This window comes from Mixophyes fleayi, chromosome 1, assembly GCF_038048845.1.
Source record: "Mixophyes fleayi isolate aMixFle1 chromosome 1, aMixFle1.hap1, whole genome shotgun sequence".
NCBI classification, from domain to species: Eukaryota; Metazoa; Chordata; class Amphibia; order Anura; family Limnodynastidae; genus Mixophyes; species Mixophyes fleayi.
Genome location: NC_134402.1, coordinates 175,604,775 through 175,620,453, shown reverse-complemented (window position 1 = coordinate 175,620,453; position 15,679 = coordinate 175,604,775). Strand labels below are relative to the sequence as shown.

The 15,679-nt window shown below is 39.3% G+C and overlaps 1 protein-coding gene across 1 annotated transcript in view; it reads right to left on the bottom strand.

Moving 5' to 3' along the window:
• PRKG2 (protein kinase cGMP-dependent 2) overlaps window positions 1-15,679 on the bottom strand; it is a 115,214-nt gene that overhangs the window by 96,841 nt on the left and 2,694 nt on the right. The window contains exon 2 of the mRNA XM_075204553.1: window positions 7,666-8,214. Coding sequence (XP_075060654.1) covers window positions 7,666-8,201 — 536 coding nt within the window. The 5' untranslated portion in view covers window positions 8,202-8,214. The remainder of the gene's footprint in view (window positions 1-7,665; window positions 8,215-15,679) is intronic.

The following is a 15,679-nucleotide window of genomic DNA, read 5'->3' as shown; positions in this document are numbered from 1 at the left end:
AGAATATTAAATAAAGCAAAAGTTAAACTATTACTCAATTCCCTTTCACTGTTCCTCATCCTGAATTCATTGTCAGCCTACATTATATCTTAGTACCTAGTGACAGTTGTTGTTAAATAAACATAATTAGATTGCCGTATGCAACTAGGGAGAAAAAAACAGGAAGTGTGTTTGATTATTTATACACACTACGATTTTAGAAAGTGTGGCTTCTCTTTTAAACCTGAGACCACCTACTTGTGTAATTAACCAAACTCTAGGCAGAGGTGGGCTAGATTAGGCCAAGTACAGTGAGAGCTTGTTTGCATATTTGTGACTGAGTTAGACCTGGAAACAAGCTTATTACGAATTGTCCTCTCCAGCATGATTATTTCACATGAAACTACAGAAGTAGAAGAGAAACAAGCTAGTTACTAAAAATACACAGCTGTATAACTCTTAAAAAAAAAAAACGTACCTTTCCATTTGAATCTGGGTGTAAGTATGACCTACCTAAACATTACTTGCTGTAAGTGTAAGTGCAATTTAAGTTAACATCAGAAATCATGAAAAGCATGATATATTATTAAGTAATATTAAAGTAAATTAACAACTCACAACAGTAATATACTTGATAAAAAATTGTATTCAGGAATGTTTTTTTAACATTAAATACGTAAATCAAGATCCTTTTAACACATACAAAGACTAAGACTAATTTATCACTATCAGTCAGTACTTACACCAGGCTTGTAGCTGGTGCAAATGATAAGGCTGAAACCAAGCATACTCACAAGAAACCCAGGACTTGAATCTGCCGCATCAGCTTAGGAATGCCCGTGGTACGCCTTCACTGTACATAGCCTATATTAGTCTGCCCTTTTCCTTCCCTGTTCCTTTTCTCAAGTCGTAGGCAGTTATGTCATTTGCATTCAAACATTAATTACATGCAATTGCATATGGTCCATATCTGAGCAAGCACAGAGCTATTTCACGCAAGATACGCCATGTAAACAGACTTATATCCAATCATGAAGCAGGCCCTCTATGCCTTCTGCAAGAGACTTAATTTGATTGGACTTTACAGTTCCTAAGATCGACTAACTGTATGTGAACACAAATTTAGAATTATGGGACTTTAAAGTTCCTAAGATAGATAAATTGTATGTTGATAAAATTTGAATTATGGCCGTTATCAAATCATGGCCATTATCAAAAGTATATTTTGATTGTTTACATATGCCAGTATACATTATTATGAATAAATAGTTTTAAGTTTTATGTGCTGTCTTGTGGATTTCAGAGATATTTCTGTAATTGTATTTTTATTAGATTCTAACAAAGTGAGAAAAGACAACCCAGTGCCAACTAGCAAAACTGTTTTTCTCTTTGATGCATATTGGAGACTGCAGAATCTCTTAGTACAGCTGCTTGATGTTGATTTTTACTCTTCTATTCAGATATATGCAGTGTATATATATATATATATATATATATATATATATATATATATATATATATATATATTACGCACCAGAAGGCACTTGTATTTTTCTGTTGTTCGGTATAAAATAAAATACGGAAATAAGGAACTCTGAATTAAACCAATATTTTGTTGTCTGCTAAGTTGCTGAAAAAAAGGCAGTACTACAAATCTGTGCCATTTTTGAGACAGTGTGACATAAAAGAATATAAGTATACATATAGAATGTACATATAATCTGTATTCTCTGAAGCGCTTCCGGCAACCTGTATAATAGGCATTTAACATAAATCATACAATGTCACACAGAGATTATTATACCATTGGGATTACAGAAAAGCAATGGCGCTGAAATCTCTAATTGCCATGACGAAAATAAATGTACATACCACACCCTCTTAGACAACCTTGCGGTTTGCATATTCCACAAAACTTTAAATCTTGGCATACGTCGGCCAATTAAAGCTACCAGCCTGGAGGCAAAAATATTGATTACGATGTAACTATTAATCCTTTTAACCCATCCAGCAAAAGGTATGTTGAGTACTAATTGCTTTGTGATTTGTGCAACCTGGCGGTGTATTCCCAGATGAGCAACACTGGCAGCTAATTGGGATGTAGGTCACACAACATTCCATATGGAGAGCACTTAAAAACAGATCGTTTTCTCTTACATATGAGAACATGTTTGTTGCATGTATAATAAAAAAATACTAAGATATGTATGCAGAATGGAGGTATTTGTGAGTGTAAAAGGCATTCTAGCTCTGCTACAAAATGGAAAGTAGCATCAATTAATTGATTATCATTAAACGATTCAGAGACTGAATTTTATCAATGGAAGAAAAAGTTGATTCTAAAGGAGGAACAGACTAAAAAGGCATCTGAGGAGGGGAGCCAATTAGGTAGTGCAGCCAAGTATTATTATTGATTTAAAAATGCAGACATGTCCTGTAGCACTGTGTAACTGCACACTGTAGCTTCCAACACAACTTATTACACCTGGTACACAATAGTCTCTCACAACTCCCCTCTAATGTAGATGAGAGTGGTATGATAAGTGTCAGTTGAAAACCATCTTGCCTTGTTCTGCCATATTAAATTGCATGGATTTCATTACCTTTAGTTGGACAGTAAGTATTGGAGAGAAAATTGTTCCCTTTTGTAAATGGTTGTCTGCAACTGAGAGGCAACCAAGCTGCCTCTGACTCCATCTGTAAAACTAGAAGATGTGCCTACTAGCAGAAATGTTGTGGTCACCATGGCAACCTGGTTCCTAGATTTAATCTAATAAGGAACTTTATGTTTGGGTCCAGACTTGAGATGGATAAAACCAGCAGCAGAAAATACTGGACATGGACTTGGAAACTGCATAACTGCCAACTGGCACTAATTCTAAGAGCTGACATATTGAAGATTTCTCCTTGGAAGCATTTGCCTCTCACTATGGCTTATTTATTACCAACGTGCAAAAGTGCCGGCAGAGGTGTAATCAATCATTTTTGCTGCCTTGTCTTAAAAAATTTGCAATTGCGCCCCTCCCCCGACCAAATTTAAGGTAATGCCCACCATGCAATGCCCCTCTTTGACCATGGTATGTCACCCAAGCCTAATACTATATAGGGGGCACTATGTAGCTGTCCATATATTCATACCGTACTGCTATAGCCAGCATCATTGTCAGTCACATTGTACAGACAATATTATTATTATTATTATTATTATTATTATAATTATTATCATTATCCACTACAAAATAAAGCTAATTGCTGGTTGGGTTCCGTGAGTTACTGCTTATTTGCTCTGTAATTAATTATGAGAGAGATTTTTAGTATAGCAACTAGTTAGCTCTCAAATCTTAAAAAACTCCAGGACCTGCTATCAACAGACACTCCATGCTCTCCACATCAACTCCCTCCTTCAGGCTTTAGTGGTTTGCTAACCTGTGACTACGGGCAGCACGGTGGCTAAGTGGTTAGCACTTCTGCCTCACAGCGCTGAGGTCATGAGTTCAATTCCTGACCATGGTCTTATCTGTGTGGAGTTTGTATGTTCTCCCCGTGTTTGAGTGGGTTTCTTCCGGGTGCTCCGGTTTCCTCCCACACTCCAAAAACATACTAGTAGGTTAATTGGCTATCAAAAATTTACCCTAGTCTCTGTCTGTCTGCGTGTATGTTAGGGAATTTAGACTGTAAGCTCCAATGGGGCAGGGACTGATGTGAATGAGTTCTCTGTACAGCGCTGCAGAATCAGTGGCGCTATATAAATAAATGGTGATGATGATGTAATGCTTCTAACTTAAGCCAAGGCTTGCACCTATTTGAACAAAGCCGCAGACTAAAATAGTGGTGCTAGGATTGTAGTCCCATAGTCACAGCCACTATCTTAAGTGGACTGTACCTTGGGCCTATGTGTGGCAAGTAGATAAAAGCCGTAATGCAAATTGGTGGCATCATGCCAGCTTTGGGATTGTGATCCTCTCTGTAAGTAGTAGGGTTCATCAGGAGCGAGAAACAGTCATCTTTACAATTCCCCCTATTATACTTTATTCATCATCATCATCATCATCAACATTTATTTATATAGTGCCAGCAGATTCCACAGCGCATAACAATTGGGAACAAACAGTAATAAAACAATTCTGGGTAATACATACATACAGAGAGGTAAGAGAGCCCTGCTCGCAACCTTACAACCTATGAGACAATGGTTTGATACACAAGGGTAAGTGCTACATCATATTGAATATTTGTCCAGCTAGAATGCAAAGGTTAAAAAGTATTTAGTAGGCTGTATGCTCAGTCACACAACTATGTTGGTCAGAGGAATGCTGTCTTGTGTTAGCTGTGTAGAGGGTGCTAATACGGTTACCTAAGGAGATTTAGAGGGTGGTAGAGGAATATTATAAGCTTGTTTGAAGAGGTGGGTTTTCAGAGAATGCTTGAAGGTTTGAAGACTAGAGGAAAATCTTGTGGTGCGAGGGAGTGAATTCCATAAATTGGGTGCAGCCCGAAAAAAGTCCTGCAGCCGAGTTTGGGAGGATGCGATGAGAGTGGAAGAGAGACGCAGATCTTGTGCAGAACGGAGATATCGAGTTGGGAGATATTTTGAGACAAATGAGGAAATGTATATCGATGCAATTTTGTTAATGGCCTTGTATGTTAGTAAAATAATTTTATATTGGATTCTTTGAGAAATAGGCAACCAATGACAGAGTGACTCAGCAGACGAAAAGCGATTTGCAAGGAAAATCAATCTAGCTGCTGCATGCAAAATAGATTCTAGGGGCTCGAGTCTGATTTTGGGAAGACCAGTAAGGAAGGAATTACAATAGTCGATGCAGGAGATGATGAGTGCATAAATTAAAGTTTTTGCAGCATCTTGTGTGAGATATGTACGTATTCTGGAAATGTTTTTTAGATGTATGCAGCATAATGTAAATATAGAGTTGATGTGGGGAACAAAGGATAGTTGCCAGTCAAGGATTACACCTAGGCAGTGAGCTTGCAGGGTGGGATTTGTGGTCATGTTGTTAACAGAAATAGAAATGTCAGGCAGGAAGCTTCTATTTTTGGGTGGGAATATTATTCTGTTTTTGAAAGATTGAGTTTGAGTTCGCAAGAGGACATCCAAGATGAAATGGCAGAAAGTCAGTAACGCAAGACAACACAGATGGTGAGTGATCAGGAGAGGATAGATAAATTTGTGTATCATCCGCATAGAGATGATACTGAAATCCAAAGGAGTGTATTAGTTTTCCAAGAGAAATGGTGTAGATAGAGAATAGCAGAGGACCTAGGACTGAGCCTTGTGGTACTCCAACTGATAAAGGAAGCAGAGTGGAGGTGGTTCCAGAGAAATTAACACTGAAAGAGCGATTAGAGAGATAGGATGAGAACCAGGATAGGACAATGTCTTGAAGACCTAGGGATTGTAGCGCCTGTATGCGGAGAGAGTGGTCAACAGTGTCGAATGAAGCAGAGAGATCCAGGAGAATTAGAAGATTGTAATCACCTTTAGTTTTAGCTGTGATCAGATCATTGATAACCTTGGTCAGCGCAGTCTCTGTGGAGTTTTGAGAATGAAAGCCTGATTGAAGAGGATCCAATAGATTGTTTGCAGAAAAGAAACAAGTGAGGCAATTCTCGCAAGAAGTTTGGAGGGGCATAGGAGCTGAGAGATGGGGTGGTAAATTGAGAGTTTGGGTCAGAATTTTGGGTTTTTTAGAATAGGAGTAATCACTGCATGCTTGAATAGTGAGACTGGCAGTGAGAGCTGGCACTGGAAGGTGAAGGGAAGGACATGTGGGGTCATTTAGGGTGAGGAACAGCTGTGAGGTCTGGAATAGAAGAGAAGGAGAGCAAAAGCAGGATGAGAGTGGAATGCAGCTAGGGAGCAATGATCTGTTGTGGTGAACGGAGGTGAAGTGTGTGATGTGATTTGGCGTTTGTGGTGTTAGGGAGAAGACCAGCTTTCTGTGGAAGACTTAGTATGTGTGTAGCATACCACCCAACTGTCCCAATTTTGGCAGGACAGTGCTGATTTGTGGATGTCATAAATGGTGATTTACACATAAATAGGTGGGGCGTCACCAAAAGTGATCAGATTGGGGCAGAGATTGATTGGATCGGGTTGGAGCAAATTATCTCCCGTTTTTGCATGAATAAATGTTGGGAGGTGTGGTTTAGCCTTATATTTTACTTTAGTATTATGATAATCCCTTTTCTGTCAAGATTAAAACAGAGCTACTCAACATTTAACATGGCTAAGAATGGTGGGCAAATCTATAAATACACATACTGCAGTTGCAGTGAAAAACAATATGTGATTCAATGGTGATAGCTACATAACAGAACAATTTTATTATGTTTTTAAAGACATATGTGGTTTGTTCTCTTTATTTCTCTCCTCAGTTGCTCATTTATCTTCTTTGCAACAGAGCAATGAGTGATTTTGTTTATAGATGAAAAGAAAGGAAGTAAACACCGAAATGTTTAGTATATTTTATATTTACAGTTTATACAAAATTTAACTTGTGTACTTTTACCCTCATTTTTATTGTACATATGTCCAAACAATTATGCCCAAATATTAAAGCTATCTTAGTTTGAGGTTTTGTCTTATTAATGCTGAGCCAGGAATGTTTTCCTATCGAGATGTTTTACAGTTTGGTGTTTGGCACCATAAATTATGCGTGATGATGCATGCGGTTATGATTCATTTAGTTATCCCAGGATTTAGGTACCCCAGCCTGACACTGTAAGTGTGATGGGGCTCTAAAGGGCACTCTAAGTGTAATGGGGCACAGGTTGGAACTGTAAATGTAATGGAGCAAAGGTCAGCATTGTAAGTGTGATGGAGTACAGGCAGACACTCTAAGTGGGGTAGGGACACAGGGTTGCTATTTAAGTTTTATGATGTCTAATATTTAGGGTAGTTATATGCTGCCCATTATTACTAATGGTATTGTGTTACTTGCCAACACCATACCCCTATGCTTTTGCATGACTCACATATTGTTATTATTAAATTTGCCAGCTTCTTTGTCCAATGGCAAATAGAGAAAACATTAAATCAGACAATTGTTTTCTCCGAACACCTGATGTCTGAGGCAATCTGCATCTTTGCAGCACTGTCTCTCTCCTAAATTTAAAGTGTATTTTCCCTTTAGAATAATATATCATACTTCATTAACACAGCGTGTGGTCAACATGCTCCTCTGTTAAGTAACTGGTTGATCTTACTACTAAACTGATTGATGCACGATTCTTTATTTGCTAACACATTACAGTTACCCACTAAGCGCAACATTCCGGTTAGTGCACGTATTCCCATTAAAATAACCTACAAGATAACAATGTGGTTAGTGTCAAAAAGATCTTCACCGCACCCTTGAGGCAGTAATGATGGGATTCAAAGTGTTACGCTATATCCATTTAGTTGGTGGCATTAATGCAGCTGTTTAATGTTTTAAAACTGTCAATGTAATACCAGGGTCCCGCTCATAATTACAAGATCAAGTATTCAGAGACTGCATGTTTCCTGAAAACAGTAAAATATCCCTACATGTGTTACTATCCTTCTAGTTAAAAAGAAATTTTGCATTTATAACATAACTTTGTCTTGGTATTATCCAGTTCTGAGAAAGAGCAACATGCTAAACTTAAGACCATCCTTGAAAGAAGAAAATCATTATTGCTTACCTTGAATCTTTTGTAACACGAGCTTTCTCAAACGAGAACTTTGGTGGATTACTTTGGTCATAAGTTCTAGTAGTAGGTTCTGCAGAGACCCCCGCCTTAGCTCCTTTCCGTTTACTATTGCTGAAAAATCCAGACAATGTCTTAAATGGTGAAGTCTGTACATTTCTTGAAGGCAATGTATGATGATTTTTAGTTGGGGAACCATGCAACATTCTAAAAGTGGGTGTTAAGGAGTTTCCGCTATGAGAGCTGATAACGTCCTGCAGTTTGTTAAGTTGGACACACTTGTTTTGAAGCTCCTCTGTGATTTCTGAAATCACCTGGGTCTGTTTGGAAAACTTCTCCTGCAAGTCTTGAAATATGTGTTCTCTCTTCATCAGTTCCTCTTCCTTCATCTTAAGTTCTCTTTCTAGTTCCCATACCTTTCCTTTCATGGTATCAGTATTACGGAACTTGCTGCAGGAGCTGACTGAGAGGGTCACCAATTGTCCATCTGGATGCCTCAGTGGCTTGGGTTTCATGGAGCCATTTCCCATTTCTCCTGAGACCCTATACAAAACCACAAATGTTGAATTAATCAATTTCCCCTAGACAGTAGTATGACAGCAAACTGCGCCAAGCATTTGTCTTCCAGTTAAAATTGAGACATATTGATCCTCTCTATCTCCTTAAGCAATAAGCATGATATTTGAACCCTTTCACTTGAGTTTTTAAGAGTGATTTGATTTTCTTTTAAACATTTTCTTGTATATTGTACTCAATACTTCTAAAGTTATATATTCACTCTGTTAAACTAAAAATATGTCCCAATGTCCCCTTGCTTAACAATTAATGATTTAGAAATATGGTCCTACATTCAAGATAAAAACATTCACTTTAATTGCAAAATAAACATTTGCTTTTTCTTTATTGAAACCATGATGGAAGACAGCTGAACTTTTCTAAACTGTTATGTATTAATTATTGTGTTAATGTGTATTAATGATTTATTAATTTGTTAAGGTTTTGTATAGTGTATGGTGTTTCATATTTTCCCTGAATCCTCACTGTTCAAGATACTTTACATAAAAGAAAAGCATATTCTTTATATATCCTTCTGCTTTTTCATGTATGTAATATATTTACTTTAGTTCTGGTGTAACACTGCTACCTTTGGAAACTTGTGAATGTTTGCCTTTTGACACACATGAGCCACCGTGTGTTTTGTTCACTCTACTTCAAGAGTCCCTGATGTCAATTCATTTTAGTATGGACATAAAAGGTGTGAACTATGAAGCTAGCAGGGAACAAGAACATAATAAATTAAAAGTGTACCAAAATCTTTTCAAAGATTTTATTTGAAAAGATACAATTAGAGATGACCAAAGTTTTCAAACAGTTCAGCAGAATTCCATAGTTGGCTGTAGAATTTCACCAATTTCTCCAGCAACATTTGGGGGTATATTTACTAAACTGCGGGTTTGAAAAAGTGGAGATGTTGCCTATAGCAACCAATCAGATTCTAGCTGTCATTTTGTAGAATGTACTAACTAAATGATAACTAGAATCTGATTGGTTGCTATAGGCAACATCTCCACTTTTACAAACCCGCAGTTTAGTAAATCTAGCCCTTGGTTTTAAGAATACCACACAAAATTCCATCTATCATTTTTTTTGTTTTGCCCAGAATTTGAACCACAGCACAGAGCAGAATCTATTACTGCCGTCATTCTAGCTTTACTTATAGACTATAAATTCTGCAATATGCGGAATTCACAAATACAGTGCGGAATGGCCTTTCTGCAGCATTGCCTAGCATAAGCAGAACTCTAAGTTCCTATAACTGGAATTTATCACTTATATGTAAAACTGCATCATCTGATGCAAAATTTTCTTCAGTCATCTCTAGATACAAAGCACTAATATAAATATCATCTGCCAGAACAATATAAATAGTGCTTATTTTTAGTTGAAAGATACTAAGGCACCAATGTGACAAAAGCTGTTTAGTACATAGTATTAGTACAACTTTCCATTGCTCTACCTTTAGCTGTTACTTCTGGAGGAACATCAGATGCACACATTGGTCTAGGGGCCTGATTCATTAAGGATCTTAACTGTATAGCTTATTTGTACACTGAAATTTAAAGTTGATATTTGTGCGCTACATGAAAAAACAGTCAGTATTTAACTTATGTGCAAAACAGAATACTAATTTGCACCCCTTGCATTGTAACATGGTTTTGTCCAGGAGACTGAAATAAGAAATTTCTTAAGTTAAGATCCTTAATGAATCAGGCCCTAGGTGAATATCTCCGGAACAGTGAGTGTTTGGAAGAAGGAAGTGGGACCCTGCATGTTTTGCTGGCTTTGCAGTGGTGGTCGTAGTGGTTAGAGCAGTGGTTCCCAAACTTTTGCAATTCGCGGCACTCTTAGGGGCATATTCAGTTGACGGCGGGATCGCCGAAAATCCCGCGCTCCAAAAATATTACCGTTATTACGGTAAACCTGCGCGAGAAAACCGATTTGAGCTGCGAGCTGAAATCCAGTGAGATATTACCGTATTAACGGTAATATTTTTGGAGCACCTCCAAAATAATTACCGAGCAGTCCTGTTTAATAAGTAGTAAATGTAATAAGTATTTAGGTCAAGACAGAAATACTTATTTTGTTGTATGCAAAAATGCCCCCCTCTGCATCCAGACAGTCTGCCCCATCTGCATCCAGACGCTCTGCCCCCTCTGCATTCAGACACTCTGCCCCCTCTGCATCCAGACACACTGCCCCCTCTGCATCCATACACACTGCCCCCTCTGCATCCAGTCACTCTGCCCCCTCTGCCCCGTCTCACGCTGCCCCCTCTGCCCTCAATCACGCTGCCTCCTCTGCCCTCTCATACTGCCCACTCACACGCTGCCCCCTTTGCCCTCTCTCGCGCTGTCCCCCTCCTTTGGCCTCTGTCACGCTGTCCCCTCCTCTGCCCTCTGTCACGCTGTCCCTCTCCTCTGCCCTCTATCACACTGTCCCCCTCCTCTGCTCTGTCACGCTGTCCTCCTCCTCTGGCCATCTGTCACGCTCCCTCTCACTATGCCCCCCTGCCGCGGCCAGCCAGAGAAAAAACAAACAAAACATAAACTTACCAATCCGCGCAGCACCGGGAACCAGCATCCTCCTCTCTCACGCAGCTTGTCACTGAATGTTGATATTCAGTGACAAGCTGCGTGAGAGAGGAGGATGCTGGGTCCCGGTGCTGCGCGGATTGGTAAGTTTAAGTTTTGTTTGTTTTTTCTCTGGCTTGCCCGCGGCACCCCTGTGACAGCGCCGCAGCACCCCTGGAAGCCGCGGCGCACACTTTGGGAACCGCTGGGTTAGAGCGATAAATAGGAACAATGTTTTAACAAAAATTTAAAGCGAAATCCAAACACAGGTTGGCTCTAAGCAGGAAAGTTACTATGTACTCTAGGGTGGTATGTCCTTTAAAGCTACAATCCCCTGCATTGAATTGTAAAACTAAATAAAGGCTACCATATGTGACCTTTTCAAGACAACTCTTTATATGCGCAATATTATATGAAAATGACAGCCAAAAAGGGACAATTAAATGAAGCTATAATTTATTGAGTTTGTTATAAAATATTGTATTTTTACCTAATTGAGAGACTCCATAAAGTTTAAAACCAAGATATTGAAAAATATAGCATGTGCATTTTAAACTATAAAAGATTTACAATTAATTAATTTCTAGCTGTTCTTTTATTAAATTAAAGCAATCCACACAAATATTACATTTGCCAGGAGCATGAAGTAAATATTTGGAACACATTTTAAACAGCTGCTGAATATTTTTAAATCAATAGTGGGAAGTTTCTCTGCTAATGATTTGTGGCTTTTGTGTGATGTTGTAATTAATGAATCTCTTGTACCAGTCATATTTTTTTTATGGATCATATTTCCATTATGTTTGTGTATATAGCACACCTGTTGAGAGATTAAACCAGCAATGAAATCCATCTTTGGCCACCTAGTTTAGTTCAACCTGCTACTTTTGCAACACTTATTACAATTAGGAACAAAGTAGGCTACTTTAGCCCAAAATTAAAGAAGCTTTTCTCCATGTCTTCCTACATCTTTTAATAAATGCATTGCTTTATCCTTCTATGCTCCCTTTATGAACTGTATTTATATGATATGAGGCAGAGGTTTATTTTATGTTTTTTTAAATGTATGTAATAGGACTTAGGTACAGTGGCGATCGCCCCCCCTAGCAGGGGCTTGCTGCCGGCGGCTGCACACTATGTGCAGGTCCGTTTGCAGTGACAGGCAGGGACAGTGTGCTGCCCGGCTGCTCTGATTGTGTTTTAAACACAATCAGAGCACCCGGGGAGCACACTGTCCCTGCCTGACACTGCTGAACGGACCTGCACATAGAGTGCAGCCGCCGGCAGCCTCAGATGTCAAAAAGGGGGCTGGGCCTAAATCGCCCCCCCCCTACATCGCCCCGGGTACAAATATTCTTTAGATCCGCCCCTGCTTAGGTATAGATTGGATGTAGGGAACAAAGGACATTCCTGATTTAAGAATCACACCTAGGCAGCGAGCTTGAACGGTAGGATTTATTGACATGTTGTAACCAAAAATAGAAATATCAAGTAGGTATCATCTGTTGGCTGGTGGGAAAATTATTAGTTCTGTTTTTAAAAGATTGAGATGGCAAGAGGACATCCAAGATGAAATGGCAGAGAGACATTCAGTAACCTGGGCCAACACAGATGGTGAGAGGTCCAGAGGATAGACACATTTGGGTATCATCCTTATAGGACCTCCTCTGATATTTCTTAGTAATATCAGTAAATTATCACTCCATGAGAAAGAAACACTTGCATATATAGATGCATGTATCTGTAAGTGTACTTTTGGGATTGTACGATACCTTGCCATCATTTACAAACCTAGGGCCTGATTCATTAAGGATCTTTAATGAAGAGGTATCTTATTTCAGTCTCCTGGACAAAACCATATTACAATGCAAGGGGTGCAAACTAGTTTTCTGTTTTGAGCATAAGTTAAATACTGACTGTTTTTTCATGTAACACACAAATACTTGATAACTTATTTGTACACTGAAATTTAAAGTTGATATTTGTGTGCTACATGAAAAAACAGTCAGTATTTAACTTATGTGCAAAACAGAAAACTAGTATGCACCCCTTGCATTGTAACATGGTTTTGTCCAGGAGACTGAAATAAGATACCTTATTTATTTAAGATCCTTAATGAATCAGGCCCCTAGATGACAGGGAGGGATGGTTGTCGTACCATATAGGAGTTTAGCAATGACAATGCAGCCAAGGTTCTTTCAATTGGAAAATAATTGTGCAAAAACAGGGACATAACATTAAAACACAGTGTAAATGGGTGACAGTGCCAGGTATGAAATAAAAAGAAGCTATGTTATATCACAAATTAACTTATAGTAGAGTTTGCGGCCAACCTTTTCAGTCAATAGTGAAGGAGATATCACAAAGTAGTCCTACTTACCAATTATAGTCTACATTTAACAAGCAAAATGCACTTTTCAATAAGTGAGGGGTTGACACTCATATATACTCAGGGCCGGTGCTAGCGTTATCGGCGCCCTAGGCATAATTTCAAAGGAGAAGAGGAAACCATAAAACTACATTACCCAGATCCCTCTGCACTTCCTGGTATAACGTCATATTTCAGATGTTTAACTCCGGGAGAGGTATGTGAGGGCGCATCAGATCGGATAAAGAAGAGGACGGCAGCGGCCATTACAAAATAGCAGCAGGCGCCCCTCCGCCGCTGCACTTCTGTCCCAAACCGCTGTCAGCGGTTTGGGACAGAAGTGCAGCAGCGGAGGGGCGCCTGCTGCTATTTAGTAATGGCCGCCGCCGTCCTCTTCTTAGAACAACTGACTAGATTAGAAAATCTAGCGGCGCCATGCAGGTTCAGGCGCCCTAGGCAACTGCCTAAGGTTGCCTAATGGGAGCGAAGGGCCAGTATATACTGTTACCTTTAAGTAGAGTAATCTGGAAACTAAGTCTGAAAGTAAGAAACTTAAACTGAGAACTCTTCAATGAAAGGTTGCATTGAGAATCCTCTCTTTAGTGCCACACTGCACAATATATTTTACTAACAAGTTTAGTTTTTAACCACTTAACTAAAAGGGACCCACGTGCATCTGGGGTGCTGATGTCAGCTCTTTAGTCTAATCCGAATCAGTGGCTGCCCTGAGGTGAAAATACTAATGCGTTATAGGCCAAGCAATCATCCAATGTTCCTATTGTCTGGCACAGGTATAGTCTTCCTGAAACTCCCTTATCAAGATTTACAACATGCTAGTAAGCTGGTGTATCCTAATGTTAACAAACTCCTCCAAATTATATGGGGGTCTATTTATCAATGGGAGAAAAGCCCTTTCTCTGGCGAAAACGGAAAACGTATTTAGAGCCTGTAGCAAATTGTCTCCCGTGCAAAGCATTGAAAGCCCATTTATCATGCACAGCAGTGTTACCAGTACAGCCGCTGTCCTTTTAACACTAATGCCATCTCATGATGGCGATAACAGAGGGTAATACCTGGTTTTATTTTTTTATTTATTTCCGATTCAATGCATTTTTAAAAAAATATTTTTAATCTTTTTTTTTTACCAGAAAAGTAGATCTGGAGCCCTTCATGTCTAGGATCTTGAGGTCAATGAGCTTTTCTGGTAAATTTCTAGACGGTCTACTAGCTCTATACCAATCACCCAGGTGAACGGTGGTGGCCAACGGGGTCTCATCCTCCCCCTTTTCAATTTCCAACGGGACAAGGCAAGTCACCTTTAATCTTTGCCCTTCTAATTGAACCCCTAGCTGCAAAGATTCGATCTAATAAGGCTTATCTTTAATTAAAGCAGGGAAATCTGAACACAAAATATCATTGTATGCTGATGATGTTCTCCTGACTCTCTCGGATCCAGCAGTCTCTCTACCCCCCCTCCCCCCCCCCTCCTTGCAGATATCAACACTTACAGTGCCATCTCAGGACACAAAATAAATCCCCCAAAAAACAGAAGTTCTTGATTTCTTTCTGACAGATAAAACTAGATCTTCCCTCTCTCAGCAATTTCCCTTCAAATGGCATCAAAAAAAGATTAAATATTGAGGCATTCACGTCACTAAGCAATATAACCAACTTTTTCAAGTTAATTACCCAAAATTACTCTCCCGGATTAAATCTGATTTTCAAGCTTGGCACCAACATTTTATTTCATGGATAGGACGCATCAATTCAATCAAAATGAACATCTTGCCTAGATTACTATATCTTTATCAAGCCTTACTAATACACATTCCCCCATATGTTTTCAAGTTTCTACAACACTACACATCGCAATTTATAATGGGCAAAAAACGCCCAAGAGTCCGCCTTTCTCGTCCTGCAGAGTTCGGCGCGGGGTGGTGGCTTAGGGGTACCCAATTTTAGGCAGTATTATTTAGCAGTGCAACTTGCCCAATGCGTGTTATGGAACTCTCCTAATTCCTCCAGGGTCTGGGTCTCGATCGAAGCAGAAAGCTTGGGTGTCTCTTCTGCATCCTCTCTCCTGTGGCTCCCTCGCACCAGTCGTCCACAATCCGTTTCTCATCACCCAATTGTAGCCCACTCGTTATCTCTTTGGGATCGAGCAAACGTGAAATTTAACCTTGCTCCTACTCCCAGCCCGATCATCCTAATCTTTGATAACCCCAAATTTCCACCAGGGTGTATAACTTCATCTTTTGAACACTGGAAACGAAAAGACATACGCTACCTCAACGATATCACCAAAGACATCTCATTTCCCTCATTTGATGAATTAAAAACAAAACTTAATACCCCAAACACATATTTCTTCCAATACCTGCAATTAAGAAATTTTCACTCTACCAATAAATTAACTCTAGGTCGTAGACCGTTGACCTTTTTCGAAGCGCTTTCGCTCCGGCGATCTTCTACCAAACGTCTCATTTCCTTACTATACTGGGAACTCAAA